This window comes from Neopsephotus bourkii, unplaced genomic scaffold (genome assembly GCF_033783945.1).
Source record: "Neopsephotus bourkii isolate Nb327-2 ecotype Australia unplaced genomic scaffold, CSIRO-AGI_Nbou_v1 NB_704, whole genome shotgun sequence".
NCBI lineage: Eukaryota > Metazoa > Chordata > Aves > Psittaciformes > Psittacidae > Neopsephotus > Neopsephotus bourkii.
In genome coordinates, this window is record NW_026901203.1 from 239,087 (window position 1) to 253,841 (window position 14,755).

The window sequence follows — 14,755 nt, forward strand, 5'->3', positions numbered from 1 at the left end:
AATAAATAATGACAATTTTTATTTATTTTGGTTGGAATCTAAGAACAGAGAATACCAACAAGGGTGTGTGTGGGGTGGTGTGTGTGTGTGTGTGCCTCTTAAAATACTAAAAGCCTGCTTCAAAACAGAAAAAGAACAATCCTTTCTTCGGATCCATGACAGGGAAGATAGGAAGCAACCCATTTCAGTTGCACAATTACTTGGGATAAGCACCAGGAAAAATTTCCCAGCCTTTTCCCATTGGAAAAGACATCCTGTGTAAGTTACAAAGTGTCTCTCAATGCAAGATTTGGGTTATGGCTTTTTTTGGGTGGCTGGGTGGTTTTTTGCTTGTCTGGGGGGGGTGTTTGTTTTGGAGTTGTTGTTTGGTTTTGTTGTATTTTTTTGGTTTGGTTTTCTGTTTTGGGGTGTTTTTTTGGGGGGGGGGGGTTGGTGCTTTTGGGTTTTGTTTTGTTTTTTTCTAACAGGTTTAACAAATATGTCAGGAATGACATAAAACTGTTGATTCTGCAAGAGCAGCAGCCCTGCTTTTCTGTGACTGAAAAATACCACATAACAACTTATTCTGAGTGACCTGCAAAGACATTATACATTTAGCCCTGCTTAACTTTATCTGACAGTGTAAAAATGCCACACTTGAGACAGGTTAATTCTGTTCCCAGAATGACATAAAGTCAAAGATGATTAATTTTTTTGCTCTGGAACACAAATTTCAGAACCTGGTATGCCATATGTGGGTAAAGTTATCTGCAGACATTGCATTTTTGTTCCAGAGGCAAAAAGGTCTCAAGTATCCTGCAGAAAATCAAACCTTTAAAAAATGCAGAAGTTATCACCAGTTCCACTGCATAACCAGCATCTGTTTTCTTATAAAAAAATAAAACGTTTGCATTAAACTTTATTGCACCATCATTTTTTTTTAAATATTCCCCATTCAAGTCAAAAATTTAATTATTTTTATCAAACAAAATATAAGGTCTTTTTTAAAGTAGCAAGTAGATACAGTATATGCACTATACTGAAAAAAAAGAACAGTCTAAAGGAATGACATACATCAAATCAGACATGACAGAAAACAGCCATCAGGTTGCTTCCTTTCAATGATTAAAAAAAAGACTGCAAAAAGATTGTGTAGGCTATTGTCTGCATGGAAAGCATCCCTCCTCATTCAAGGTGTTGAAGCAGATGACACATTCATGCTGTCAAGTGCTGCATGAATTCTGAAGTGCAACCTGGACTCCATAGAGTACTCTTTGTAGTTATTTCTGAAAAACATAACGTTAGTTTAAGAAAAACATTCTTGGTCTACACTGTTCCTACTTTATGTATGCACTGATGTAACAAAGCTGACAGCCTTGATTCCTTCAACAGGAAACAGAGGTTGGTACAAACATTTAAAGCTATATCCACAAACTGAGCAGCAACTGATGCCAGTACTAACAATTAAATGCCCTGATAAACTGAATCCATCCCTTTCACTTATTTTGGATCCTTCAACAGCCCTCCCAATTACTCAAGTTTGCTGTGAAAAAAAACCTAGAAGATTATGGAAAAGAAAGACTGTTAGCTGAAAGTTTATGTTCAGTGTCAAAACACAACTCAGCCAGTGTAATAAAACACAGGGAAATCACATTATACAATCCAAACAAACAAACAGAAAGGCAAAAAACCTATTATGTTTCTAAAAAAGGTTTTAGGAGATTGTTTCTAATGCACAGTCACAACACTCTTGCATGATTGGGATATCTCTCTGCATACACAAGGGGCAAATTTTACCCCATACTTCAATCTACAGATGAAGCTCAATATTTAGCTATTTCTCTTCTGTGACGGGATGCAAAAGGAGAAAGGGAGGTGATCAGAAGTGTACTGGCTTTTAAGCTACTCCCAATAACACCTGCAGTGCAGCAGATGTAAGCCCCACAGATGCTCTCTGGGACAAAAGAGGTATAGATCCTTTCTCTGGACCTTCCAGCTCCATCACATGCAGGCAGCAGAGCCTCAGCATCTCTGAAACCTAAATGAAAAGGAGACATCTTCCCTTCTAACTGTGTCTTGATTGATATTGTCTACACCACTGTGTCTGAAAGACAACTTTTTTCAGTCAAGAATACAAATTTATAATTAATTGTATTTTGCAAAGAGGCTGCTAGGAAAAACACATGCCTTCATTAATGAAGTTACACAGTTATTCTATATGCAAAAGCAAATTAAAAAAAACCCCAAACCCAAAACATAACCACTTACTTTGCAGTTTCTATGTATCTTATTGCTTTTTCTCTCTCATCCTGTTGTTTGTACAGAAGACCCAACTCATACAGAGTGAATGGCACCAAGTAGCTATCGTATTTTATTTGCTTCTCACTACAAAATCGTAAAAAATACAGAAGTGGCTAATTACAGATTTTTCTCAAGTGATCAGTTAACTTTTAAATGCAATCACTGCCTGTGAAAGCACATGGCCAGAGAAAATACTTTGGAACCTTTTTTAGTGGTTAACTTTGTGTACATTAATTGTACCTGTAAAAAGTAGACATAAAATCCTACCAGCATGAACAAAAACTCATTCTTTCCTACTTCCCATCTGTACTGTGGTATGTTACACAAGCTACCTTGAACCCGGTTCTAAGACTGGGACCCTACTGTATGACTTACAGTTCATCCAAAAAGCTAACTTAAGATAAAAACAGTGTTCATTAGGCTAGGCAATATAATACAAATACTTCTTTCCCACACATGGAACTGAGATCCCCTTACCCTAGCTTGCCTGAACAGATCAGCAGAGAAGTAAGACAGTTCAACTTTTCCTCAGTACAAGCAATTCTCAGAATTACTATGCCTGAAAGGCACCTCTGGAGATCAGCTAGTCTAATCTCCAAGATAGAGAGAAAGCTACAGAAAGTTAAATAGACCTATCTATAGAAAAAATACTAACAAAGTTTTGTGGTTCTCCAGCTACTTTCAGAGGTAGTCTAACTCCAGGTCCTTAACAGGATGTTGATGTTTCATTTTCCAAAAATTCTAATATGATGGCTTCTATAGAAGCATTGGAAATTTTACCCAAAGCTAAAAAATATGAAGGTTAAAAGTCTGATTATGTTATTTTTACCTTTGAATTACTTTATTGAAACACAGTTCAGCTTGCATGAGTCTTCCCAAGTATTTCAGGCAGAGGCCCTTTAGTAACTGCACCATGCACACATCATCCATGTGGTATTCACTGTGATCTAAAAGTAAAAGCAAGATACATCAAACAATTTGAAGACATCATGAAAAGGAAAATCAGGTTTTCAGTATGGCACGCATATTCAGAATCAGGACCTTGCTTGTCAGATTTTATACCTCAAAACATACATAACCTTCAGGCATAATTTTACACACTGTCTACTAAAAGAAGATGTGTGCATAACATCTGTATCTCTCTCTTTAAAGACATAGGCTATGAAGAAACAAGAAGAAACATCCAGATATTTTCCAGTCTTCTCTATCTGGAAGTCAGGACAAAGCAGGCAAAAACTGGTATCAGTTAAAGCTTTCTGTACTTGTAATCACCTGAAACAGGAAGCAAAACCTACAGTGAGGCTGAAAGCTCAGAAGTACAGATTAGTCCCGCAGAACTTTTTGGAAGCATGATTTTGCAGTTCAAATTCAAGAAACTGTGTTTATTAGTTTTCCCATCATCTCTGATGATTAAGAAGCTTCACTACTAGTGTCTAACATTTGGAAATCGAAGAAAGTTCAATGTTCAATAGGGCTAAAAACATCACATGAAAGAGCTTTTGTGAAGCAATTGAGAAATACAACCTTAATGAGTGTCGCCCTTTTTTGTTTCTTTGGTTTATAGCATTTGCTGGGTGCAGGGAAGGAAAAGGAAGGAAAGAAAACACATATGGATAGACAGATGGCAGCACACCCATTAACAATTCAGGAAGCAAAACACTCTCCCTTCAGATCATGTTGTTTACAACTAATTACCAGCTCTCTAAAGTCACGTTAATTTTTTTCTTAATAGTCTGCTAAAAAAAAAAACCTATACAAACAGTTCTAAAAGCATGAAAGCCTAAAGCATCTTATGATTCAGCAAACTGCTTTGCCATTACATTCAGGCTTACTTCTGTCTGTGTTTAAAACCAGAAAGTCTCTATGATAGTAACTGACAGACTTTTCGTGACAGGTAGAAGCACAGCGGGTATTTTGCATTCCCTCTAGCCCGTTTTGCTAGGCTAAGGTACTGGATCCATGTAACTGTCTCCTAAAGGACTCGTTCATTGAAATTACTGGGACAAGCACTGATGTCAGTAAAAGCTTGCCAGTCTACAATAATTTTAGCTAGTATCTCCCTGGTACTTCCCGCAGGAAGAAAAGCTATTATGGAGACACACTGACAATAAATGACAGTAAATGCACAGGCCTATTTAAATAGACATAATATAGACAACCTCCCAACAAATGTGGGAGAACCATGTTCCTGCAGTCCTCTATACCAGAGGAAATATTGTTATCAGGATTTCAAAACACATAAGAAATTACTTTTTCTTGAAGTAACAAATTCCTTTTTACCATCTTGGAGATGACACAACTGTGGAAAAATAAGATTTCCAGAAATCTTGAGGAAAAAAAAAAAATTCTATTTCTTTCATCTGTTCCTGCTACCATTTCCGTTTTCAGCTCTATACAACATTAAAACCACTATAAATTCATGATGGATTCCTTGCTGTGACCATTCACTTGAAGCAAATGAAGTCTCAATCCCTAAATGACCTTTGTGTATAATTAACACACTTTTTTCACTGCACCTTAGCAGTCCTTTAACACTACTTATTGCCACATCCTGCTAATAGCTTTAATCATTTTTTTGTCCCAGTTCAGCAGCAATTCTGGTAATCGAACATTTTAATCTTGTCTGAGTCCATAGCTTTAAAAGCAAATCAGGTTCACAGGTGCAAAGTCCAGAACAAAACTACATTCGACTGCAGATAAGAGAAAGCATAACCCCCCCCCCCAATATGCTTCCAGATTACACCCTATTTGCGACATGCATATTTCCATATGAAAAAAACATACTGGTTTTATTTCTGCTCCGTTTATTTTGGTAGCTTGTGCACCTCGGCTTAAGGTTTTGACAGGAAATTTACTTCACTGATACAACTCTATAAGCCGCTGCATGACTCAGCACCAGTGATTCCTAGTGGCTTCTGCCAGAACCCTCCACAAGGAATGTATGGGCACATCACTTCATTTGCAGATGTCCTGCATATCACCTGCATCACAGTGCATCAGTGGACAGAAGCACACATTTTGGCTTTAAAATGACAAAAAAAAAAAAAAAAAGAAAAAAAGGAAAAACGCGATTTAAGAGGCACACTACTGATTCTGCAGAAATGTGAAGAATAGCATAAAAAAACGGACTCTATTCAGTCTTGGCCTTGCAAGCTGCTACTCCAGTTTGTTTATTATACCTTCCAGATTTTACCACTATGCATTTCTTATATGTCCTTGTATAACTTCTGATGAATCACCTCAGTTTACAGGTAAGAAATAATTAGATGTATTTTTACATTTCATTATTGTTTTAATTGTGCCAAAACTAACTGCTGCTGAATTGTTTATAACTGTGATTAAAATCTGGGTTCAACAGAAATAATTTTTAGGGAATTACCATTAAAAACAGTTTTATATACAAAAAAGATACTATTTGTTCATTCTAGAATTCTGAAGTCTACAGAGACATTCGCACCACAGATGACAGCAGCCACCTGACAAAGCCAGGTATTTCTGCAGCAAACCTGCTGTAGTACGGGAACTCAAGTTTTTCTCAGACTAAATTATGGAACTGTTTCTCTAAACATTACCCTGAACATTTATGCTTTAAATACATCAAGATCTAAAACCATGATCAAAATTTGTTAAAAATGTTGTATTTTACAATTAGCAGGCACGTTTTATTTTGCCAGAGAGTACAAAAAATCCCCAACAAAACCAAACAACAAATCACAGACTTACACACAGTACTTCATTACTTCTTTTATACTTAATCATATTCCACTCAGTACGTGTCCTCTGTAGTAAAGTTAAAGCATGGTGTAAATTGGTTTAAAAAAAAATATTTTTCAGACATGTAAAAAATCAGTAATTATACTCCAAGAATGCTTCAGAGACTGAAATGCCTTATTAAGAATCAGTTAAGTTCTGTAACTAATGACCTCACATCCTCAAATCTTCTGTATTCTTCTATAGCATCAATCAAGCCAAGATTAAGAACATACTGAAGAACTACCACTAACTTTCATGTGGCTCCAAAATTTTCATACTCAGCCTTCACAGCACATTGCCTAAGTCAACACTTGCATCACAGCACATCAGTACACAGAAGCAAAGAAAAACATCAACATTTCTTACCAGCTTATTAATTCCACCTTAACTGATCACTTACTAGTTTCATTTTCTAGTGCAGCTTCTTCTTTTTCAATTGTTACCAGTAAGTTTTCAGTGAGATCTGCCCTTTTGCCCACAATTGCAAAGCCATTCCAGACATACATCATCTCCTGAGAAAAAAAAACAACCAAGTCATGGAATGGCATAAATATTTAATTATAATAAATATTTAACTAAAGAGTATCCCTTGGAAGGCTGCTGTGAAATATTTTGAGTACATACAAACACCGCCTACAAAAACTTGGTATAAACAAAATTAAAGGTTTCAAAGCCAAAACACTCCCTGTTTCACTGTTAAGAAGTCCATGAATATATGTATCTGTGAGGTCAAACAACCACCCACAATGAGCACAGGACATTCCATCAGTTACATGCAAAGACAACCACATTTGCTTTAATAATCATTAATTAAAGCTGCATAAGAATATCTATGGATAGGGGAAGCAAAATTATAGTCAATGTGCATGGGCAAAGTTAACCTGGGTTTCCAAGCTTTGAATGCTTTAACACCTTTCTAATGGATTCTATTGTGTATTTTCATGTACTTTTAAACATGAAACTGAACAGGTTTTACCATGTGATAGTTTGCCATCACCTACATTGCACATGAGCAAATCATGGTATTCTAGGCTCAACTTGTGGCCTCTGCCTCATGCACTAAAGAGGCAGCTGAAAATAATTATCTTCTACAAGATTATAGATAAATTTGTGTGTACATTTGTGGATGTGTGCAGGTATATACAGTATACATATATATGTGCATGTATATACATACACATATATATATATATATTGATTGATGGCTTGGCTTTGTGAGCGAAGATCTGGGAAGGGCTTTATCCAGGCTTACTACAAGCACAATGACCAAGGGCATGTGGGATATGCAAATCTGGTTGGAAAAAAGGCTCCTTAGGCAATCAGGAAGTGTCTGACCAGGACTGTCATCTCCTGGGTCAATCTTGAGGGATCAGTGCCCTGTCCGCCCGCATGCAAGGCTGGATCTGCAGCTTCCCATGCACCTTGTCACCTGCCGTTTCGACCCTTGCCTGTCCATATATATACACTGTATATACACAACACCCAAACACACTCTTGTGCATCTGTTTACATATAGATGTTATAACCCACAGGCTGTTACTTTCCATTTGGAGCAACACTGGAAACAGACAAAACTTTCCAGATAAAAACCTGGTTCCACTACAACTTGCACACATTTACAATATAATTTATACAAAATTTTTTCTTTTAAAGAAATCTCCACAAATCCTGGCACAAGTCCTTCAGTACAATGGTAAGCAATATGTTTATTTCAAGGCATTAAATATTATCACACTGTAACACACAAAAAGAATGAGAGAATACACATACCAACACCACTCCATTTTATCAGAAGAACAGAAAGTGCTCAAGTACTCCTTATCTTTCTAATGAGTTTGAAGGACAACGACTGAAATCCTGCCAAACTAACGTGGCAGGTGTGGCGCGGTCAACATGCTGGATGTATGGGATGTCATCCATAAGGACCCTGACACACCTGAGAGATGGGCCAATACCAACCTCATGAAGTTCCACAAGGCTAAGCACAATGTCCTGTATCTGGGCCAGGGCAATCCCAAGCACAACCACAGGTTGGGTGGAGAATGGATTGAGAGCAGCCCTGAGGAGAAGGACTTGGGGGAGGTTGTTGATGCTCAACATGAGCTGGCTTCAGTGTGCGCTCGGAGCCCAGAAAGCCAACTGTATCCTGGGTTGCATCAAAAGCAGCATGACCAGCAGGTCAAAGGAGGTGCTCCTGCCCCTCTACTCTGCTCTTATGAGACCTCACTTGGAGTACTGTGTGCAGTTCTGGTGTCCTCAACATAAAATGGGCATGGAACTGTTGGAACAAGTCCAGCGGAAGGCCACGAGGATTATCAGGGGACTGGAGCACCTCCCATATGAAGACAGGCTGAGAAAGTTGGGGCTGTTCAGCCTGAAGAGAAGGCTGCACGGAGACCTCATAGCAGCCTTCCAGTATCTGAAGTGGGCCTAGAAGGATGCTGGAGAGGGACTCTTCATTAGCGACTGCAGTGATAGGACAAGGCGTAACAGGTTCAAACTTCAATGGAGATTTATGTTAAATATAGGGAAGAAGTTCTTTACTGTAAAAGTGATGAGACACTGGAAGAGTTTGCTCACGGAATTTGTAAATGCACTATCCCTGGAAGTGTTCAAGGCCAGCTTGGCTGGTGCTTTAAGCAACCTGGTATAGTGGAAGGTGTCCCTGTCCATTGCAGGTGGGGTAGAACTGGATGGTCTCACAGTCCTTTCCAACCCTGAGCATTCTATGATTCTATTACAGATGAACACGTATGCTATAAGCCTGCACAGGTTTTTAGCTTAAAGGTAGCTTTCAGCCTCATGTGACAACAGCAGTCATTCTCTGTATGTTGAACTTTCACATGAAAAATCTGGCTCTGGTTTTTGGACTGCTAGCAGTTCATAGCATGATCCAGCCCCTAGTATATTTCACAAAAATTCCACTGCACATCTACAGCAATTCTTAAGAACAGTAATGAAGAAAATGCAAGCATATAGTACCTGATAATATTATTCTTTCCCTGTATAATGAATTACGCTTATTTATTTTCTGTTTGAAAAGGACAAAAAGAAAGCAAGAATAAATACCAAGGCAGGCAGTATCAGCTTCACTGGCTCAGAACTTGCATAGCGTCGAGCTTTTCTTACTGCAAACTTCTCCGTTGGGATAGATTTTCCCGAAATTCTCTGTTTTAGACCCTCCACTTGTCTACAAGAAGGTAAAATGGAAAACAGAAGTTGCTTTACATAATTTTTATTTCATCTTATTTCACTTACTAAGATTAGCTAATGTATAACATACTAAGTTGTTGAACACCACTTAAACTGCAGTTGTTTGCTGGTAAAAACAGAATTTTAAATATTCTGATGTTCAAATCAAAGAGAAAAATGGAAAGTTGATGGTTATGACAACAAAGTAAGTCACACAAGACAAAGATACTCAAGTAAAAAATTACTATATAGCAGAAAAAACTGCACATCTAGTTGATTTAGAAATGTTTACCTGAATAAAGATACAATGTCCTCACCAGTCCTTTTCAGATCATCCTCTGGAAGCATACACAGAATTGCTGCCTTCTGGAACACGTATATTGCCTATTTTTGAAGAGAAATAGCAACATACTACCACTTCATTTGCTGTGTTCAATCAATAAACAAATTGTACTCAAATTTTGGACTCAATACACAAATTAAGGACTCAAATCTCTCACCCCACTTGCTGCAGTGTCACCCCACTTGCTGCAGTGAAGTGTTTCCAGTAATTCTCAGGCAGGGTGAACTACAGCAGTCTAGCATTTTCTTTCTCATTTAATTTATGATAATTCCCTCCCCCAATATTTATAAATATTCTAAGTAAGTCAGAATGCTAAAGGCGTTTCCTGTAAAGAACAGGACAATTTATTAAACAAATCACTGACGAAGAGATGAGGTTAAATGACATAACTATTCCAAAGTCCATTGCTGTTATATATGATCTGTTATGTGTAAAGACATGCCTGAGAAAACAACTGAAAATATCTGAGTACTGATTCGAGGTAAGCTCAGTAACTGGACTTTGCAGAGAAAAAAAGAAACATCAATAATTCTACTCAAGACATTTGCACTTCACATTGAATATACTCTCCTCTTCTTGTTTTGTCAAGAATTGGATATATCCCCTTTTCCACTACACATAATAAACCAGTAAACTAAAAAGGAACAGACAAAAATGATCTATAAAAAAATATTTGCAATTGTGTTTGTTTTATCCTTTGAGAAACATTTCTACAAGGAAAACTTAGATACCCCAACTTAGATACCCCAACCATGAGACACCGTCTCCAGCAGCCTTGTCATTTCATGTCAAATGAAAGGTATCTGTTGAGTAGGTGTGCTTTCATCTGTCTGCAATTAAGTAACAAACACAGTTTCTTCAGCCAAGTTTTATTAGCATTAGAACCTGAAATACAAGTTCACAGTTTTCCTCTCCCTCTTTTTTCTCCTAACTCTCACGAGCTCCTCTGTTTTCAGGAGGGCTGAAGCATTGTTAAGTTACGGCTCTGATGCTTCGGAATAATTCCTCCTTAGCCACCCAGTTAGACCTACCATTTTGGTGCCATTATGCCTTTGCTCATGGGTTTCAGAAGAAAGAGAAGTTACATTTATTGTGTGAACTGAAAAGGAAATTCAGCTGTCGAGAGAAGACCAGTATATTATAACACATCCACCTGCCCATTTACCTTAGACCACCTGCTCTCTTTGCTGAGCAAGTCTGCATACCGATACGCTTGAAGCCAGTTCTGCTGGAAGGTGTAGCACCACATCAGTTCCCAGTAACAGAGATGATGAATCTGTTTCCACTGTTCCTGGGCTGTTATGCACTCTTGGAACCTCAACTGCGCCTACGACGTAGTTATGTAAGAATGATGAAAACTGGCTAGTTATAGCTCCATGTAAGAGCAATGTCTAACTGCAAAGCAAATTCTTACCTAGCACCCAAGTAGAGAACACCTGACTAGCAAAATGATAAACTTTCCTTTCAGTCTCACTTACAGATAGAGAGCTAGAATCAATATTGACACTGAACATGAACAGGGATAAGAGCACAATATTAGTACAACTAAGATAAGTTACTTAGATGAATTAGGTATTTTTTCCGCACAGTTGAATGCACACAGATAAAAACCTTTTAAGAGAGAAAACTGATTTACCTTCTCCAAATTTCCTTTCAGTGTATCTATTCTGGCAGCATAAAATAGAATAATGGAACCCTTGAAAAGATATGAGAAAAATACCGTTATTATTTTAAGCTTAGGGAAGTACCTAAGGAAGTATAAGGAAGTTGAGGAAGTATAAATTCATTAAGAATACACACATTTGGAAATTTCTGGAGGTAGGGCTCAAGGAGACTATCTGCTTCCTGAAAGTTGGCTTCCCCTGTACCTAGAAAACACAACAAATCAACCTCAATATACTTAAAAAAATGAGTTTCATACATTGCAATTTTAGTTTTCAAATAATATTATAGCTTCCATAGATTAACGGATGACTGTTTTTATGCAAAAGCAAAATTATTTCATCAGATTTTGTTTTTATAAAAATGAATTCTTGTATTGAAGGTACAAGTGCTTTTAGATAGGAAATGTCTGTAAGTAGAAACAGAATGCAGTATAAGAATATTCTTTCAAGTGTTCCATTATAGAACCTAGTTATATTTTTAAATCCCTGTAACTGTTTTAGCAAGATAGGAAAACATGTCTCAGCTGCCTCCTTTCCTAATTTTGAGCTCACTAATGAAGTACAGGTGACACTGAAAGAAATGAAGCTCTCCTTAATTTCCTGATGAGCCTGAGGGACAAGGACTAAAATGCTTCCAAACTAAAGAACATTAAAATATATAACAAAGATGCATACAGAATTAATGGTGACTTTTAGCCACATGTGACAAAAGTAATTGATTTCTTGATGACAAAAGTTTAGAAAGTTTGAACTTTCAGGTAAATTGTTTGGGAGTACAGACTTCTTTCTGGAGATAATTTTCATAATAGTGGACATTCATTTATAGATGATGACTTGTCTGAACTTAAAGGTGTTGTGATATTTTGCTGTTGCATGTTAAGACAGCCTTGCAAATGGAACAAGATGTTGGTATGACAGCATCTACCCTCACTGTTTCAGCAGATGTAGCTTTGTCAGAGATAATACAGCTATCTCCTTTTACAAAGCTAATAGGCCACAGTTTCAAAATTCAATTAAATCACAATATCTATCATAAGGTGTAGCATGACTGAACAGCTACACAGTGGGTCTCACCAAGGATTAAGGAGATGTAAGTATGATAAACCAACAGGGTGAAAGTACACAGAATGGCCCTCAAACTGCTGCCAGATGCGCCTTCCCGTAGTTGGCTGAGGCCCAACTCCTAAGAAACATCACAAACACATGCAGAATTAACTATCAGTATACAGAGTACTATTAATAATTTCTGGCTCCCCAAAATCCAGTTTTCCTTTCAGATATAAGTATTTCAAAATTCAGCACTTTGTTAATCTCAGGTCCACCACAACCTTCTACCCAAAACAGTTCTGCCAAAGCTGACAGTACTCCACAAGGAGAAGATTAAGCTAACACTGAATAAAATTACCCATGCATTTCAGTGCTTTGGTGAAATGAGAACACCACACAGACAATGCAGACACACAGGTCTACATCACTTCCCCACGATTTTCTGGCTATGACTCTTCAGAATGAGGTCTTTATGTTTGGTGAGAACCTCTCTCGACTGTTCTAGTGCTAACTGTTGGCAAGTGTCTTCCTTTACAGAAATTCCTGGTTATCCTCAATCCTCTTCCACCAAGTCAGGCACTGTTTTGAGGTTCTGATCAAAATATGAGCTCTGCTGACACACAACTTCTAGATCTTGTTTTCAGAAGCTACAATGGAATCTGAGTGTCCTGACAAAAGAAACCCAGATTCATGAGACTTATTCAGCTCTTCACACATGAAACTTCTTCCTGTCCTTTCCAGTTTATGCCCATTCCACAACAGCTTGACTGCTTGGGGGAATTGCTGAGATGAGCTCAAAGCTTCCCTGCTTAAGAGCAGTAGCTCTTCAGAAACATACTGGATTTTGACAGTTTTGCCTCAAAACAAACAACAACACAGTTTTATTGCACGGCAACTTGAGTTATAGGAGAATTCAAGCACCAAACGTTCTGATATTCCAAAATTGTTTGTTCTTTTTCCTTTTAGCTTTTATTTCCTTTTCAGTCAGGGCAAAAATGTGTATAATGGAAGAGTTTCAGCATGAACCAGGTATTTCACAGGAAGAAAAGGAATGAACAGGCCTCTGCTGAAGTCTAATTTTACATAAGCAGAATCGTATTTGTGATTAACAGCATTAAGACCATATGGTGATTATTTGTCTCATTAACAACTCAAAGTCTAGTTACGTATAATTCTGTGAGTTGCTTTGTTTAATCTGTTTTTTTGGTGTTTCTGTTTTGTTGGGGTTGGTTTTTTGTTTGGTTTGGTTTTTTGGTGGGGTTTTTTTTTGTTATTGTTTTGGTTTGGTTTTAATTATTTTTTATTTCATACAGGTACCAAAAAGAATTTTAAAGGGCTGTAAGATACTTCAGATACAAGACTAGGTTTACAAAAACAAGGCTATGATTACAAACAATAATTACAAATAAATAAATAGTTATAAACCCTTTTCATCATCCATGAGAAAAAGATGTACTGAGGTTCCACAGTGACACATGATATCCACAAATTTATTTTCCTAAGGAAATGGGCTGGGATCGTGGGCGGAAAAATGCAGAACTGTGACTCTCACCTCAGTTACTGGTAGGAGGAACATTAATTTTTAACTGCATAGGCTCAAAAAGAAAGCTTATTACCTCTCCTTAAGGATCAGCAAAAGGAAAGGAAATTGCAGTTTGAAATCCTGCTCTGAAGCAGATGGGTCATTTCCCACGGTTCTTCCAGACCAGGGTATCACCATATGTGCTTTTATGTCTGCACCACCTAGCCCAATTCTCATCTTTTTAACGACACTAAAATACTGATAAGTAATATTGTTATACTTCTAGTGTGAATTATATGACATTAAATCCATCAAGTCTTTATCCGAGAAAAGACTAATTTGAAAAACAAACACACACAAAACACACATCAGATCCGATACCCTATTGCCAGAAAATCCAATAAATTCTAAAAGTCGAAGGATCCTTCCTGGCAGGAGTGACAGCATCTGAAATACATTTCAAACAAAAATAAGATAAAAAAACCCTTAAATACGTAACAAACAAACAAACAAACAAAAAAAGGCAAAACCAGTATAAACTTGAGTCACAAATGCTAGCTACTATGTTAAAAGCCATTTTTCATTAGTGATAAACGGAAAACAGAAAAACCCCTCAAAAATAGACATACAGTCAGTTTGCAGCTTCAGGGAAACTTGTACTTCTGATGATCACCAGCATGGAAACAGGAAGACAAGAGTCCAGCTTCAGATCATGAGAGATTTTTCTGACTTCAGCTGATCAGAATTGTTCGAAAATTGTGGGTCATTTGGAATGAAAGTACTACCTATTTTGGTAGTACTTACAATCTGCAATTGCCATCTTCCTTTACTCCCAGTCAATTGACGCAGTGGTATGAGAGAAGTTCTACTTGTTCCTACTGTAGGAGCACTGAATTAGCAGATCAGCAAGCAACTTGTGGAAATACTAGCTGTTGTTATTGTCATTCAGCCCTC

The 14,755-nt window shown here is 37.5% G+C and overlaps 1 protein-coding gene across 2 annotated transcripts in view; it reads right to left on the bottom strand.

The window, feature by feature from the left end:
• Window positions 1-436: 436 nt before the first annotated feature.
• TTC39B (tetratricopeptide repeat domain 39B) overlaps window positions 437-14,755 on the bottom strand; it is a 61,131-nt gene continuing 46,812 nt past the window's right edge. For both annotated transcript variants that reach the window (XM_061353845.1, XM_061353846.1), the window contains 11 exons: window positions 14,183-14,248; window positions 12,307-12,415; window positions 11,369-11,436; window positions 11,205-11,264; window positions 10,734-10,895; window positions 9,518-9,609; window positions 9,103-9,223; window positions 6,434-6,545; window positions 3,110-3,227; window positions 2,248-2,364; window positions 437-1,265 (listed from right to left, as the gene is read on the bottom strand). In XM_061353845.1, the coding sequence (XP_061209829.1) occupies window positions 1,169-1,265; window positions 2,248-2,364; window positions 3,110-3,227; window positions 6,434-6,545; window positions 9,103-9,223; window positions 9,518-9,609; window positions 10,734-10,895; window positions 11,205-11,264; window positions 11,369-11,436; window positions 12,307-12,415; window positions 14,183-14,248 (1,122 nt within the window). In that variant the 3' untranslated portion in view covers window positions 437-1,168. The remainder of the gene's footprint in view (window positions 1,266-2,247; window positions 2,365-3,109; window positions 3,228-6,433; window positions 6,546-9,102; window positions 9,224-9,517; window positions 9,610-10,733; window positions 10,896-11,204; window positions 11,265-11,368; window positions 11,437-12,306; window positions 12,416-14,182; window positions 14,249-14,755) is intronic.